This window comes from Schistocerca cancellata, chromosome 2 (genome assembly GCF_023864275.1).
Source record: "Schistocerca cancellata isolate TAMUIC-IGC-003103 chromosome 2, iqSchCanc2.1, whole genome shotgun sequence".
In the NCBI taxonomy this organism is placed as follows: Eukaryota; Metazoa; Arthropoda; class Insecta; order Orthoptera; family Acrididae; genus Schistocerca; species Schistocerca cancellata.
Genome location: NC_064627.1, coordinates 841,608,264 through 841,625,217, shown reverse-complemented (window position 1 = coordinate 841,625,217; position 16,954 = coordinate 841,608,264). Strand labels below are relative to the sequence as shown.

Here is a 16,954-nt window from a genome sequence, read left to right as displayed (position 1 = left end):
TGAAATTATGTGTAAAGTTGTTGCAAGTCACTTAGTGCTGCTTCTTCTCAAAGGGGGAGGAATAAAGTATAGTTACTCACGCACTGTGGGCTACACTTTCTTTGCACCTCACTACTACCACTTTGATAGGTAGGTGATTCTTAACCCCCACCCCAGAGATTCTTTCCAGACAGTGGTAGGTGCCACGTGTACCGAGTTTGGTTGAAACCGGTTGCACCAAATAGGGAAATAATATGAAACGAGTCGTATACAGCCTATTTAACTGCAATTTTTGTAGATAATTTACATGCTGTCAATTTACAGATTACTTTACGCAAGAATGAAACACATTTTGGTAGCAAAAGGAGTTATATTACTTTGATATGAAAGGAAAGAGACTGCTCGCGTTACTGAGGAACTATTTGTCATGGCGTATTAACGTAAACATTCTTTGGCCTTAAAATGTACTTTTTGCGCTGTGACAAGTTTAGTCACAATCGATCCACAACACCTGGTGACAGTTGATGAGCAGTTTACTGGAAATGTTTTCTTCCGCTCTGACGGAAAAGTCTTGGTCGAGTCTTATACAAAAGAAATGAGTGACGCTGCTAATTAGAGAACTTATGAAATAACATCCGGTTTGTATTTGTTCCTTCCACTGCCCCAGGTTTATGTTCATCGTTTGTATGGAGAACAGGTTCCCGTCAGATCACCGAAGATAAGCGCTGTCGGGCTGGGTTAGCACTTGGAAGGGTGACCAACCGGTCTGCCGAATGCTGTTGGCAAGCGGGGTGCACTCAGCCCTTGTGAGGTAAACTGAGGAGCTTCTTGATTGAGAAGTAGCGGCTCTGGTCTCGTAAACTGACGTACGGCCGGGAGAGTGGTGTGCTGACCACATGCCCCTCCATATCCGCATGCAGTAACGCCTGTGGTCTGAGGATGACACGGCGGCCGGTCGGTGCCGTCGGGCCTTCCAAGGCCTGTTCGGACGGAGTTTAGTTTAGTTTAGAGTTTATACAGAGCCTCTGCAGTTTTTGTCTTCTGGTGGAGTGGGAGAACTCTTCTGTCCAAGACTGCTCATCCACTGCCAATGATTTTATAGATTTTGCGTATATAAAACGACTCATAGCGTAAGAACACTCTTCGAAATTGAAAAACAGACTTCTATGAAGAAGCCATTAAAATAGATCCTCACTAATGCGAGTAGCTTCTTTCTTTTGTGGCGTCGTAATGTATGGGATAAAGTAATAAATAAAATTTTAATCGTTACGGAGTAGAAAATTACGTTTGCTTAATATCCGGCATTTTAATATTAGTGGGTGAGTGATGAAAATTTTTGTAGCAACATAGGTCCACTCCAATGAAGAGTAATGAGATTCAATTTTCTCTTTAAGGTAGAAATGAATTCATTAACATTATTACTTTTTCTGAAGTGCAGTTGATTATTTATAGCAGATATATTGAAAGAAAAATATTTCAAGTAGAACATTATATGCCTCATCCCTTAAGCAGCCGTCTAGAGCACTACCATTTGTGAACATCATAAATTATTCTTATTACACCTTTAGTGCAAAGAACGTAGCGCCCATCGTTAGTCATTGTTATTTTGATGTAGTGCCGCTGTTTTTGTTGATAGCCTTTGAATAGTGGACCCCTGAAATAAGTTACATAACCTTGCTGTTAAAGTAGATATTGACAAATGGAACCAAACATTTTCAGACATCTCTGGATCGAATTCATCCAAACTTGGTACACATACTACTTATTATCTGGAAAGAAAGGCTGTGGAAATAACAACCAAACACCTCGTATTGGAGTAGGGGTGATAAGGTGGAGAGAGAAGAGGGTAGGAGGCGATGGAGAGAGAGGCGAAAGGAGAGCATGGGCATTGATAGGTATGGGATGGAGGTTGACAGAGAGAAGAGAACGGGTATATGGACAGAAAGGAAAGAATATTTATATGCTCATCCTTGTAATGGACGGTTACCAGAACTTGGGCTATCCAGTATGAAATGAAAATCAAAACATCTACATTCAGATCCTCAATGTTGTCCTGACAGTCGTTGGTTGATGAACGAAGCGATGGCGTCTTGTAAACCAGAAATTTACAGACACCAGTTAAATAATATTGGCTTCCGTTATGACTGCACATGAGATTGGATTCATCTCAGTTTCTTTGGTCAAGGGACCTGCAGATGGCGTATTAGAAATCCGAAACTGCCTACACAAATAAATCGCATGCAAAATTGATGGCTGTAAGCGTTTTAATTTTCATTTCAAAAGAGAAGAGGTGTAGGTGGCTGGAGAGAGGTGAGAGGAAGAGATGGCCAGAGGAAAGAAAGAGGAGGAAATGGACAGAGGAAAGAAAGAGGAGGAAATGTACAGAGGAAGAGAAGAGGAGGAAATGGACAGAGGAAGAGAAGAGGAGGAAATGGACAGAGGAAGAGAAGAGGAGGAGATGAACAGATGAAGGAAAGAGGAGCAAATGAACAGATGAAGGGAAGAGGAGCAAATGAACAGATGAAGGGAAGAGGAGGAGATGGACAGATGAAGGGGAAGGAAGGAGATAGACAGAGGAAGGGAAAGGAAGGAGATGGACAGAGGAAGGGAAGAGGACGACATGGATAGAGTGAGGGGGAGGAGGAGATGGACAGAACGAGGTGGGAGGAGAAGATAGGCTAAGAGAGAGGAGGAGATAAGACTTAGGGCAGTGAGGAGGAGGTAGAGGGGGAGGAGGATATTGACTTATAAGATGGACAGAGGGGGGAAGGAGCACATGGACAAAGGGGGAAGGAGCACATGGACAGACGGGTGAGGAGAGATGGACAGTGAGAGGGGGTATGGGGAGATGGATAGAGAAAATTGAGGGGGGAGATGGACAGAGAGAGGGAGAACGAGGAGACTGGAGTAAATACATACCGTGGCAACGCTGGGTACTCGTCCAGTCTTCTATACTACTAAGTGAGTATCTCGGAACCCAGAATGCAGTTTCTGTTGCAAGCTGCCTGTCTGACAGCTCCCAGAGGCAACAAAAACCTTATTTTCAGTATTTCGTGTAAGTATTGATCGAATTTAAGGACTTAAAATGCTGTAGTAAACTTTTCATTAAGAGGTATAACCACATGTTAAAACTTTAGCACAGTAGTACAACAGTTAGGAGCTGTGTGCTTGTACTGAGGCAGCGTCACTGACGACGAGCAAATACCCGGGCTTTATTCATCCATCATTTGAGAATAAGAGCACATAGCGACTTCCAACAGACTTTACATCTTTTCTACAATATTCGTCCCTGACACACGGCCCAAAATGATGAAAGAAAAAAAAATATATCGCTAACTGAATTTTCCTGTTCGTGCAGTAAAACTTCAGCATCTAATATGACGCATTAATTTATCACTTCTTTACTACCGACGCTATTCACAACACACTTTACAGACAGTATCCACATATAAGCTACATTCAATGTAACTACAATATTATATAATTGTACGACACGTAGTTCAGGAGATACTACGTCATAAACATTGAGTGTGTGAAAAGCGTGCTTTTGTTTAAAATGGAGCGCAAGTTGCACAGAGTATATTCATCAAGTATTTCATAATACTTCCAACAAACTTTAAGCAGAATTTCAAATCTTTTCTAAACTTTTTCTCCCTTATGTGATTAACGTCAAATATTTAACACATCACTTATTTGTAAAGTAATAAGACGTTTGAAGCCATTTTATACATGGAAGATTGATTCTTTAAACAATCGGGGGTTTCCTGGTAATCATCTAACTATAGCTGAAGCAGCAGCCTAATAACTAAATGCTCTGAATTCATATGCCGGAACTGCTATTTTATGCTCGCCTGGACGGTCCGGGAATTATTAGTCCGTTCTCCCCATCGAAATTAAATTAGACAGAAACGCGATGCGCTATCAATCATTGTCACATTACGTCAGCAGCAAGCTGAGCTGCAGACGACCAGAGTTCTAAGACCCGCTACATCGCTCTCTCGTATTCCGAATCATTACTTAGTCATACAAACAGGTGCAAAAGAGGTCACTGTTGTTGCCGAAGGCGCCTGAGAGAAGTGAGGTTCAGTTTTTCCTGATTTATCGACTACGTAGAGAGTTCCCAGTAATGGTATTTTGCTCCATCCACGATTTAGAAAGCCGGGTATTTAAGTCTATGTCTACAACAATTATTATTATTATTATTATCATTATTCTCTCAAGTAACAGATTAAACATTCCGCTGTGGCTTCTTTTCCGTGTGTTGTGTCCATGTTGTATAGTCGCTGTTTTCCTATTTAATTATTTAAGAAATTCTTCCGATGTAAATTCTCTGTAATTAACTCTACTGTTGTTTATACGATCAAAGGCTGACAAAAAGTATTCCAAACTTCAGTTGTGAGAGAATCCTCCCGTACAGGGGTTAACACGAATCCTCGCATAATGTTCCACAGTATCATTAGCTATCTTCCACTGTCCTTCATATTACATAGATGAAACAGCTACCAAATAACGCGCGGGGATGCAAAGTGAAAGCAACACTCCAACTTACAAGGGGACAGAGCCTAATCGTCATCATTGATTTTGTCCAAATTTGTGATATATACAGGGCTTGGCCATGAATGAGTGTCAGAAGTGGGAACTCAAGATGGTGTACAGTTTCAACAAAGTATTTCTGGCGCGGATCGGGCGAGGCTTGAGCCATTTACGTCAACGTGGTTTTCAAGCAGCGGTTGGCACAGCGGTAAGAGGTCGGTGGTTGATTCGCTGTGCAGAAACATTTTTTATTTCTTCTAGTTTCCAATTTTTAAATTACTTATACTGCAAATATTCCGAAATAATTTTCAGTGCCTTATTCCCATAAAAGGCATGAAAAAGAAAGGCAAAGGAAATTTCGGATTACAAGTAGATTTCCAAGATAGGATTGTACTGACAGCGACCACGAGATCTCCGCAAATAACTATCCAAAAGAGATCGTAATTGAATCGTAGAGGACTTCCCATTGCGTTAGTTTAATTTTGGCGTTCGAGGAGCTCTCGCCGTATACATGCGAATGATATATGTTTCCCATAGAGCTAAAATCAGCCCATCTAGAGAGGGAAAGAAATCACATACCGGGAAGATTGCATCAAAATACATTACACTGTACATCACCAGCTATCCTCGCCAATATTTGGCGAAATGATTTGTTATGCGCAGTTTGCTGCCAAACTGTGCGATGAGTGTAAACCAGGTTTATTTCGTACAGAAAGTTTAAAACAACCGAGTAATTATAAAAATGCGACGTTTATAACGTATGCATGATACCGAGACATTGTCTATTTCCTCTGTTGTTACTACGAATATTACCCTAGCACGTGTAAAAATCAACGGTAAAACAATAAAAGCATGCTATTTTATATACGAAATTCTCGTGTAGACCTTGCCATCCTTCGTGGAAGTTTATTTACAATCCGAAACCTTCCTTTGCCTTTCCTTTTAATGCCTTTTATGAAAAAATTAATAAATACAATATATTGGGTTTTATTTCGCTTTATTTACCATGTAAGTAGCGGAAAATTTTAAAATAAAAAAGGATTCCGCATAGGGACTAGACCTCCCGACGTATGGTTTAACTTTCTGTATGCTTTCCGCGGCACTAACGGTTGCCTGGGATGTACACTTACATAAATGGCTGATGTCTCCCCAATCGGCGCCAAAGACGCTTTTTTCTTTGTTTTTTTTTTCTTTGTTTTTTTTTTTTTTTCTTTCCTAAACGCTTGGCCATCTAGAGTTCACAATTTTGGTACTTTCATTCCCGGTCAAGCCCTGCACATACCATAAATTTGGACAAAATCGCTAACGAGTAGGCGCGATTCTCTTGTTAGTCGTAAATTGCTGGCGGTAGGAACATCGAGCTAGGTGGCGTTACTGCAACTTTACGCGGCAAGAAGAGTATGCAGTGTAAGCGGAGAAGAGATGAATGGGGAACCAAACTGCTAAAACTACTAACAGCCGAATCAGGGAGTACACCACTCCAATATTCTCCAAACCTATAATACCCTGATCCGACCCATCCTCTGCTACGCAAATATTGCATGCATATCCGCCCACAAAAAAATCTAAGTCCCTCCCAATCCTTGAACGTTACGCACTCCGTCTCGCTTTCTGCATCCATTTACCTTCCCCCACATGAATCCTCCAACATTTCATCAGATTCCCACCTCTCCTCACCCACATCAAACACCTCCGTATCTCCTCTACTATCCGCAAACTAGATTTCAATAACCTCATTGTCCCTCCTCTGATCACCAACACTGATATGCTGCCGCACTTTTACACACTCCTCGTACCGTCCCTACACTTGCACACACTGTATAACCTATCCCAACGCAACTTCAACCAACTCCCTCTCCAAGACAATGGGCTCCGCCCCAATATTTATCCCTCCTACCAGCTTTAACTCTTTCCCATCCACCCCACTGCACATCAGGGCTCTTCTCTCCTCTTCCCTTTCCATGCATCCCCATCCCTTTCCTCTTGTCACCACTACCCTAGCTACACACCAAACTCCTCCTCACCTTCTGTCTTTCCCATCTTCTGTATTCCTATTACCCACCCCAACCGCTACCTTCATCTCCATAGCTGTCTCACATAACTGATCCTTCCTTTTCCATCCACACTTCTCTGCCCTGTGGGACATACTCCTTCCTCCCGAAATACTTTTCATCCACTGCAGGTCATTCAGAGTTTTTAAGTGAAAACACAGTGATGCAGCGGCTTTTTTTCTTCTGCGCTGTGTTTTTAAAATGTATATATTTTCTTCTTTTAGCTGCCTGTCTTTTATTTTTAATTTGAAATAGAAAAACAGTCCTAATGCTTTTTTTGTCATTCGTCAAATATTTTTAAAATGTCCTTGGTTGAAGAGTGGTATGTGTATTACTGACAACCCAGCACCCGATCATTTGTGGCGAGGGGAATTAAATAACAATAAATAGAAAAAAAATGGGGAATCTACATCTACATCTATATCCATACTCCGCAAGCCACCTGACGGTTTGTGGCGGAGGGTACTTTGAGTACCTCTATCGGTTCTCCCTTCTATTCCAGTCTCGTATTGTTCGCGGAAACAAAGATTATCGGTATGCCTCTGTGTGGTCTCTAATCTCTCTGATTTTATCTTCATGTTCTCTTCGCGAGATATACGTAAGAGGGAGCAATATACTGCTTGACTCCTCGGTGAAGGTATGTTCTCGAAACTTCAAAAAAAGCCCGTACCGAGCTACTGAGCGTCTCTCCTGCAGAGTCTTCCACTGGAGATGTCCGTAACGCTTTCGCGATTACTAAATGATCCTGTAACGAAGCGCGCTGCTCTCCTTTGGATCTTCTCCATCTCTTCTATCAACCCTATCTAGGACGGATCCCACACTGGTGAGCAATATTCAGGCAGTGGGCGAACAAGTGCACTGTAACCTACTTCCTTTGTTTTCGGATTGCATTTCCTAGCGAAGATACGGGGCCCAAATAATGAAATACGCCGACACAAAAGACTTTTACAAAGAACAACATCATATGGTCCAGCACGTGGTAACGAGCATCTCGGAAATTACGAAAATGGTCAGCTGTATGCGTGCTACAGTCGTGAGCATCTGTGGAAAGTTGTTGAAGGACAACGGAATCGCTAGTGGGTGAAAAGGTGTTAAACGTCTTAGCCTCATCACAAGAACGTGAATGTCGGCGGCTTGCCCACTCAGTACAGCAGGATGGGTGGCAGAACAGGTAGCAGGGGGAACACTTGGAGCACTCCCATCAGGGCAAATTGTCGAGCATGGCGCTCCGCCACAGCAAACCTCTACGTGTTCTTACGTTGACGCAACAACAACGTCAATTACGATTGCAATGAGAAATGACCATACAGAACAAGCTGTAAGAAAAACAGATGCCAAATTGCGATTCGTAGGAAGAATCTAAAGGCAAAGTGACCCATCCACAAAGGAAGTGGCTTACAAGGCGCTTGTTCGACAGAATCTTAAGCATTGTTCATCAATCTGGGATCCTTACCAGGTAGGACAAGTAGGACAGGTAGAGAAGATCCAATGAAGAGCGGCGCATTTCGTCACAAGATCTCTTAGTCCGCACGAGAGTTTTACATAGGTGCTCGACAAACTCCAGTGGCAGACATTACAAGAGAGGCGTTCTGCACCATGGAGAGGTTTACTTTTCAAATTTCGAGAGAGCACTTTCCAGAAAGAGGCGTATAACATACTACCTCCTCCCACATACATCTTGTGTAATGACCACGACGACAAAATTAGAGGAATTAGAGCCAATACAGAGGCTTACCGGCAATCACTCTTCCCACACACCATTCGCGAGTGGATCAGGGTATGAGGGATCAGTTGGTGGTAGCAGAAGAACCCTCCGCAACGCACCTTTAGGTGACCTGTGGAGTATGAGTAGATGAACATTATTGTTGTCCACATGGTTGCACTGTTGCTTGCTGTCTTCCTCGACGGCGACAGTGCCTTCTAGAAGTCCGTGTCACGAGGCCGGGATATTTCTACGTGGTCTGAGGACCATGGCAGTTACTACATGAAACGTATTCACAGTTGTGCATGTGGACAACCGTCAGCTGTAAAATGAAATCACAATGAAATTTGTGCCGGACCAGGACTCAAGCCTGAATTTCCCGCTTCTCAGGGTTCGAATCCCAGTCCGTCACAAATTTTTATTGTTGCCATTCTGTTATACAGCTGATGGTTGTCCATATTCGCAGCTGAAATTACATTTCATGTACCTATTTCATAATGGCTGTAGTCGCCGTGGTGCCTGTTCCTTCGGACATGCACAGAAGCCACTGGTCTGGAATTTATAGGCACTGAGTGACCTTACGTAGACACCTGATTCCACATACCTCCGGAAACCTAGCACGGCATTTGTAGAGTCCATGAAATGCAGAATCGCTGCTGAATTGCTATCCAAAGGTGCACCAACACGCAATTAAACTAGTTGTCATAATGTTTTGCCTCGTCACCGTTAAGTTCTTGCCCCAACTCCACCCTTACAGCCAAAACTTGTCAGTCGACGTTCACCGCACCATTGTTTTAATGTTTGATTGCCTACAGTCCAACAAAAGATATGAGTGAACTACTCGTTCTAATACCCTGTCAATAGATTGTTCCTTGTACCTCACAGCCACCTCAACAATGGTTAAAACGTGTACGGCTAAAATTTCGGTCCAAAATGTACTGAATGTAGATGGCAAGCCTGGAACAGCTGTTACGAGCTCTATGGCATGAAAACAAATGTAGATGGTATGGCCATACAAGTTAATTGTTTTACTGTTTATTTCAATGAAACTAGTTACACAGCCAAGTTTATGTGTTTTATGAAGAAAATATATAGAACTCGTAATGGAATGCTACACTGTGTAAAAAAAGGCTAATAAATAGGAAATCGCCATTTCATTTCACTGTTTTATTAACATTGCTTCCCGTTATTTTCTTAACTTTGTTTATAAACCAGCTCCTCCTAAGCTCATTTGCCATTACAGTTTAACTAAAATCTAGTAATTCTTTTTACAGTATGGATTATATGCTGGATTTATGGGAGCTTTCGTTTATATATTTCTGGGAAGCTGTAAAGACATTACAATTGGGCCTACAGCCATCTTGTCGCTAATGACACAAGATGCACTTGCTGGAAAAGGAGTGGATTTTGCAATACTGCTTTCTTTTCTCACTGGCTGCATCATATCTGCATTTGGTATATTGCATTTGGGTAAGTTATAATTTCATTAAACTATGATTATTTGTATATTTCATGTGGTAGTTAATAAAACTCCTTCTGCATTTGAGAGTTATACTAGTAGATACTAGGTATCTTAAGATCAGTGAGTCATATGAGAATGAAACCTGCAGCCTAATTCCCTCGGGAACTAGTGGAAAGACTCACATGTGATGGGTTATGAGGGAGAGCGTATATGGCCTTAGCTGGTTTGTAGGGTGTGAATGTATTGCGTTTTCATGAAGAAAAAACATCCAGTAGTCGTGTGTTTCACTTAATCACAAGTGGCGAAATTGAAAAGCACAACTACCAGGAATATATAGACAGAGCCTCCACTGTAAAAAGTACATTGATTGTCATAAAAACAGCTGCATCCAGGACGACTCGACCGATCCACTGCAAACGGGTGAATATGTTGCACATCATCAGCTATGTACCAATGATTACTTTTGCGTGGTCAGCTGTGCACTTGGGGATTGGAGGGGGAGGGGCACTAAGTGAGGTCACACAGTGATTATCACACAGGACTCGCATTTGGCAGGATTGTGATTCAAACACATGTCTGACCAAACTGATTTAGGTTTCCCATGATTTCCCTAAATCACTCCCAGCAAATGCCAGGATGGTCCCTTTGAAATGGCAAGGCCAATTTCCTTTCCCATCTTTTCCTTATCTGAGCTTGACTTCTGTCTCTAAAGACCACATTGTCAATAAGACATTAAACTTTAAACTCCCCATCCTCCTTGTCCTCCTCCTCCTCCTGCTCCCCCATGTGGGCACACGATATCGTACCCATTGATTGATATACGTGGAGTCCAAACCGCTGTGCTGGCAGGTTTGGCAGTGACTAACATCACCAGAGCATCACCTGAATGTGCACTCTGCCCAGGTGGTGCACTGAGGACTATCAATGACAAAATAAAGTAGGTTAACATTAACAGATGAGGCAGGATTCAAAGGACATGTAATAGTAAATTATGACAATATGCACATGTGCAGAGAAGCAAATTAATGAGCAATCATAGAGGTGAGGGGTCAGGACCATTTCACTACCAGTGAATGTTCAGGAATTGTCAGTGATAGAGTCAGAGGGCCAAATACTTTACAAAAGAGATTAACATGTGCTGCACATCACAGATTTATACACGAAGAATTACCAATACTATTGGAGAATGTCACTCTTGCAGAAAGATGACAAATATGGCATTTGCACGACAGGGCATCACCCCGTGTTCTATGGATCATACAACATTACCTTAATGCAATGTTCCATAGGCAACAGATTAGTCAAGGAAGCTCATTCCGTGGCCTCCCAATTCACTGGATCCAAATCTATGGGATCTCTGGCCATGGGGGCATTTAAAGATACTGACAATGTGCGGTAGTTACTAGAGTATGTGACCAATGAATGTGATGCAATTCAAATTGAGCCAGGTGTATTTGAAAGAGTTCATTATTCACTGCAAAGAAGGGATTCAGTTATGACAGGATGCATGGCAACCAAATGCAGCACTGCCTGTAGTATCAATTTCTAAGCAGCATATATTGCCCCATATCACAGCATGTATTGGTTTCTCGACATATCATTAGAAAAAATTTATTCTAATTATGACCAATATTACCTCTTGTAGGAATAAGTGTTGTTGTTGTTGTGGTCTTCAGACCTGAGACTGGTTTGATGCAGCTCTCCATGCTACCCTATCCTGTGCAAGTTTCTTCATCTCCCAGTACCTACTGCAACCTACATCCTTCTGAATCTGCTTAGTGTATTCATCTCTTGGTCTCCCTCTACGATTTTTACCCTCCACGCTGCCCTCCGATGCTAAATTTGTGATCCCTTGGTGCCTCAGAACACGTCCTACCAACTGGTCCTTTCTTCTCGTCACGTTGTGCCACAAACTCCTCTTCTCCCCAATTCTATTAAATACCTCCTCATTAGTTATGTGATCTACCCACCTAATCTTCAGAATTCTTCTGTAGCACCACATTTCGAAAGCTTCTATTCTCTTCCTATCCAAACTATTTATCATCCATGTTTCACTTCCATACATGGCTACACTCCTTACAAATACTTTCAGAAACGACTTCCTGACACTTAAATCTATACTCGATGTTAACAAATTTCTCTTCTTCAGAAACGCTTTCCTTGCCATTGCCAGTCTACATTTTATATCTTTTCTACTTCGACCATCGTCAATTATTTTGCTCCCCAAATAGCAAAACTCCTTTACTACTTTAAGTGTCTCATTTCCTAATCTAATTCCCTCAGCATCACCCGACTTCATTTGACTACATTCCATTATCCTCGTTTTGCTTTTGTTGATGTTCATCTTATATCCTCCTTTCAAGACTATCTCCATTCCGTTCAACTGCTCTTCCAAGTCCTTTGCTGTCTCTGACAGAATTACAATGTCATCAGCGAACCTCAAAGTTTTTATTTCTTCTCCATGGATTTAAATACCTACTCCAAATTTTTCTTTTGTTTCCTTTACTGCTTGCTCAATATACAGATTGAATAACATTGGGGACAGGCTACAACCCTGTCTCACACCCTTCCCAACCAATGCTTCCCTTTCATGCCCCTCGACTCTTATAACTGCCATCTGGTTTTTGTACAAATTGTAAATAGCCTTTCGCTCCCTGTGTTTTATCCCTGCCACCTTCAGAATTTCAAAGAGAGTATTCCAGTCAACATTGTCAAAAGCTTTCTCTAAGTCTACATATGCTAGAAAGGTAGGTTTGCCTTTCCTTAATCTATTTTCTAAGATAAGTCGTAGAGTCAGTATTGCCTCACGTGTTTCAACATTTCTGCGGAATCCAAACTGATCTTCACCGAGGTCGGCTTCTACCAGTTTTTCCATTCATCTGTAAAGAATTCGCGTTAGTATTTTGCAGCTGTGACTTATTAAACTGATAGTTTGGTAATTTTCACATCTGTCAACACCTGCTATCTTTGGGATTGGAATTATTATATTCTTCTTGAAGTCTGAGGGTACTTCGCCTGTCTCATACATCTTCCTCAGCAGATGGTAGAGTTTTGTCAGAACTGGTTCTCCCTAGGCCGTCAGTAGTTCAAATGGAATGTTGTCTACTCCAGGGGCCTTGTTTCGGCTCAGGTCTTACAGTGCTCTGTCGAACTCTTCTCGCAGTATCATATCTCCCATTTCATCTTCATCTACATCCTCTTCCATTTCCATAATATTGTCCTCAAGTACGTTGCCCTTGTATAGGCCCTCTATATACTCCTTCCTTTCATCAGTTAAATTCAATATTTCTTCTGTTACCCAAGGATTTCTACTAGCCCTCATCTTTTTACCTACTTGATCCTCTGCTGCCTTCACTACTTCATCCCTCAGTGCTACCCATTCTTCTTCTACTGTAGTTCTTTCCCCCACTGCTGTCAATTGTTCCCTTATGCTCTCCCTGAAACTCTGTACAACCTCTCGTTTAGTCAGTTTATCCAGGTCCTATCTCCTTAAATTCCCACCTTTTTGCCGTTTCTTCAATTTTAATCTGCAGCTCATAACCAATAGATTGTGGTCAGAGTCCACATCTGCCACTGGAAATGTCTTACAATTTAAAACCTGGTTCCTAAATCCCTGTCTTACCATTATATAATCTATCTGATACCTTTTAGTATCTCCGGGATTCTTCCATGTATACAACCTTCTTTTATGATTCTTGAACCAAGTGTTAGCTATGATTAAGTTATGCTCTGTGCAAAATTCAACCAGACGTCTTCCTCTTTCATTTCTTAGCCCCAATCCATATTCACCTACTATGTTTCCTTCTCTCCCTTTTCCTACACTCGAATTACAGTCACCCATGACTATTAAATTTTCATCTCCCTTCACTATCTGAATAATTTCTTTTATTTCATCATACATTTCATCGATTTCTTCATCATCTGCAGAGCTAGTTGGCATATAAACTTGTACTACTGTAGTAGGCGTGGGCTTTGTGTCTACCTTGGCACAATAATGCGTTCACTATGCTGTTTGTAGTAGCTTACCCGCACACCTATTTTTTTATTCATTATTAAACCTACTCCTGCATTACCTCTATTTGATTTTGTATTTATAACCCTGTATTCACCTGACCAAAAGTCTTGTTCCTCCTGCCACCAAACTTTACTAATTCCCACTATATCTAACTTTAACCTATCCATTTCCCTTTTTAAATTTTCTATCCTACCTGCTCAATTAAGGGATCTGACATTCCACGCTCTGTAGAACGCCAGTTTTCTTTGTCCTGATAACGACATCCTCCTGAGTAGTCCCCGCCCGGAGATCTGAATGGGGGACTATTTTACCTCCGGAATATTTTACCCAAGAGGACGCTATCATCATTTAACCATACAGTAAAGCTGCATGCCCTCAGGAAAAATTACGGCTGTAGTTTCCCCTTGCTTTCAGCCGTTCGCAGTACCAGCACAGCAAGGCCGTTTTGGTTATTGTTACAAGGCCAGATCAGTCAATCATCCAGACTGTTGCCCCTGCAACTACTGATAAGGCTGCTGCCCCTCTTCAGGAACCACACATTTGTCTGGCCTCTCAACAGATACCCCTCCGTTGTGGTTGCACCTACGGTGCAGCCATCTGTATCGCTGAGGCACGCAAGCCTCCCCACCAACAGCAAGGTCCATGGTTCATGGGGGAATAAGTGTCATTTTTAAACACCATGTATTTTTAGGACATGAACATTTGTACTGTTTTTATGATGTTATAAAATTCTTCTCACTGTAGTAACAGTTGTTTTTAGCTTCTGTATAGTAAACTGTATCCTATTACATTTTTGTTACTAGAAACAAAAAGAACTTAGGATAAAATTAATGTTTAGATCATATAAGCTATTAGAAAATAACACTAATTACTGCTGTAAAAGATGTATAACAAAAGAATGCTTTACTGAATAAGAAGTTTCTTCAGATGAGTGACCTAATAAAAGACAAGAGCATGGATTAAAAATCCTAGGTCAAAATTGCAAAATTGTTTTTATTGATAACTTGTTTCAGCTCATTGTTGAGCCCTCTTCAGATCACTATAGAATAATTATTTTGTTCAGTATGTATCAGCCACCAGGCATCACACATTGTCATAATCTGTTGAGGTAAATTGTGCTAATTAAATTGAAGGATAGTGTGGGACATGTACACACTGGAGTGAAAGGTTGTCATTGGCTACAAAAGCTTTTCTAACATTGGCCATTTATCAGATATAGATCAGTGTTCATATTGCCACACTTGTCTGCTAATGCAAAGCAACTGACAGTAGTAACAGTTACATAGTCCATATGAGGCTGTAAACAAGACATGTCGCTCCTAACATTAGCCAGAGGAATGGGGAAGAATAGCTGTACTATGGCTGTAAGAGAACTTGTCCTTCAGTTTAGTAAGAGTGATTCAGTTCAGCAGATTAAGATGATTTGTGGTGCCTGGTGACTAATACACAATGAACAAACCAATAATTTTATGTTTATCTGAAGATGGCTCATCAGTAACCTGAAACCAGTTATTAATAAAGATATTTTTTATCTCAATATAGAATTTTTAAACCACACATTTTAACATAATAGATTGTTTGTCTTCCTATTTGTCAGTGTTAAATAACAACAAAATGAAAGAATATTGATTAGATAAAGACAGACACAAATCCACATGGTTTACTTGGAAATTAGGCAAAATTTGATTAAGCAGCCTTACTTTTGCAATGGACATACTATCAGAGGTAACAGACATAAACTGCAAGAAAGTTGTGTAGACCAGTTACTTTGAATCCAGAATTAGGCAGTGTTTAATTTTTGGGGGTAAATTCAAGCCAAATGTCTCTAATCTTGTTATTTGAGAAAATAATCATTAGAAAAATGTGTGCTGCCCCTCTGAGAACATTCCGTCATCTATTATCCACAAAATTAAAAATATTATCTATCACTGCATTGTGTATTTTTGAGATTATCATCTTTTTACACAGTAATTCACAGCTAACTGAAGAAAACCATTTCAAATATATGGACGACACTAGACACAGAGAAAATTTCATGCTTACAAAACACCAATTACAACCCCACCAACAGACACCTCAGTATACAGGACTAAAAATCTACAGTAAACTCAAGGGTAAAGATATACTGAATATGGTGACAAGTTTATTGAGAAGAAAACTACATGATCACCTGTTAGAAAAATACTACTACTCAATGGAGGAATTTCTAAATGATGAGAAGATCGTTTGAACACTGTGACAATATGATGTTTTAGTGTGGTATATAATACTGTAATTATAAAATAATGTCAGGTAAATTTAGTCACTAGGTACTCATACATCACAAGATGAACAGTTTACCTGTATTACTTTGTTCAACATAAAATTGTGCTTATGAAAATAGTATTAGAGTATTAACTATGTACCTCTTAAGACAAAAACTGATGTATCTCCTTTATAATACAATTACATGATTGTAAAATATGTGATACAATATGAATATATATTTCACAATATTGCAAAAACTGAACACACGCAATCCACACAATGCTCCCTCACTTTCACAATTACACTGTTTCCACCTAACATCTCTTGAATCAAGCACATGTAATGAAAATCCTGGGTATTTTGTACTGAACACAATCTTCAGATTCTCAGTATTTCCTCGTTCTCCTAATTTTCTCTTTGTCAATTGTTATACATTTGAATCTTACTTTAATATCATGTACAATAATTTTAGCTTCATTTATAACCACATTATTATATTTATCAAGTTTTAATGACAATGCACCACCAATTACCCATACCTAAAATGACAAAAAAAGGCACCATAGGTGCTGCATTATTGTGTCTTTCACTCCCACATGAGAATCTCGTTTTAGTTGAATTAGTAAAAGACAGAACCCATTTAACCATGACAGAACCCATTTAACCATGAAAATAAATCTTGGAACAGCAGTAATATTACTATGGTAGGTTTTATCATTCCTCAGCACACCGTACAAGCAGGTAATTCATTAGTTCATGATAGCTGGAAGTCCTCATGATAAATGAAGAATTATCTCTATCTCTGGATAGAGGTGAATGTTGTAAAACTTTTCTTTCTGTACATCAGTGATGAAGGAGAGTAGACTGGGCTACTCTTAGCATTGTTATCATCTGTTCAGCAACCTTGAGGCATTAATTACCACTTTCAAGTTCCATTTGCCTCTATGCAACCTGTACTATTAACT

At 40.5% G+C, this 16,954-nt stretch overlaps 1 protein-coding gene across 1 annotated transcript in view; it reads left to right on the top strand.

Annotated features, from left to right (window-relative positions):
- LOC126162758 (sodium-independent sulfate anion transporter-like) overlaps positions 1–16,954 on the top strand; it is a 183,335-nt gene that overhangs the window by 102,764 nt on the left and 63,617 nt on the right. Inside the window, exon 3 of the mRNA XM_049919446.1 lies at positions 9,540–9,735. Coding sequence (XP_049775403.1) covers positions 9,540–9,735 — 196 coding nt within the window. The remainder of the gene's footprint in view (positions 1–9,539; positions 9,736–16,954) is intronic.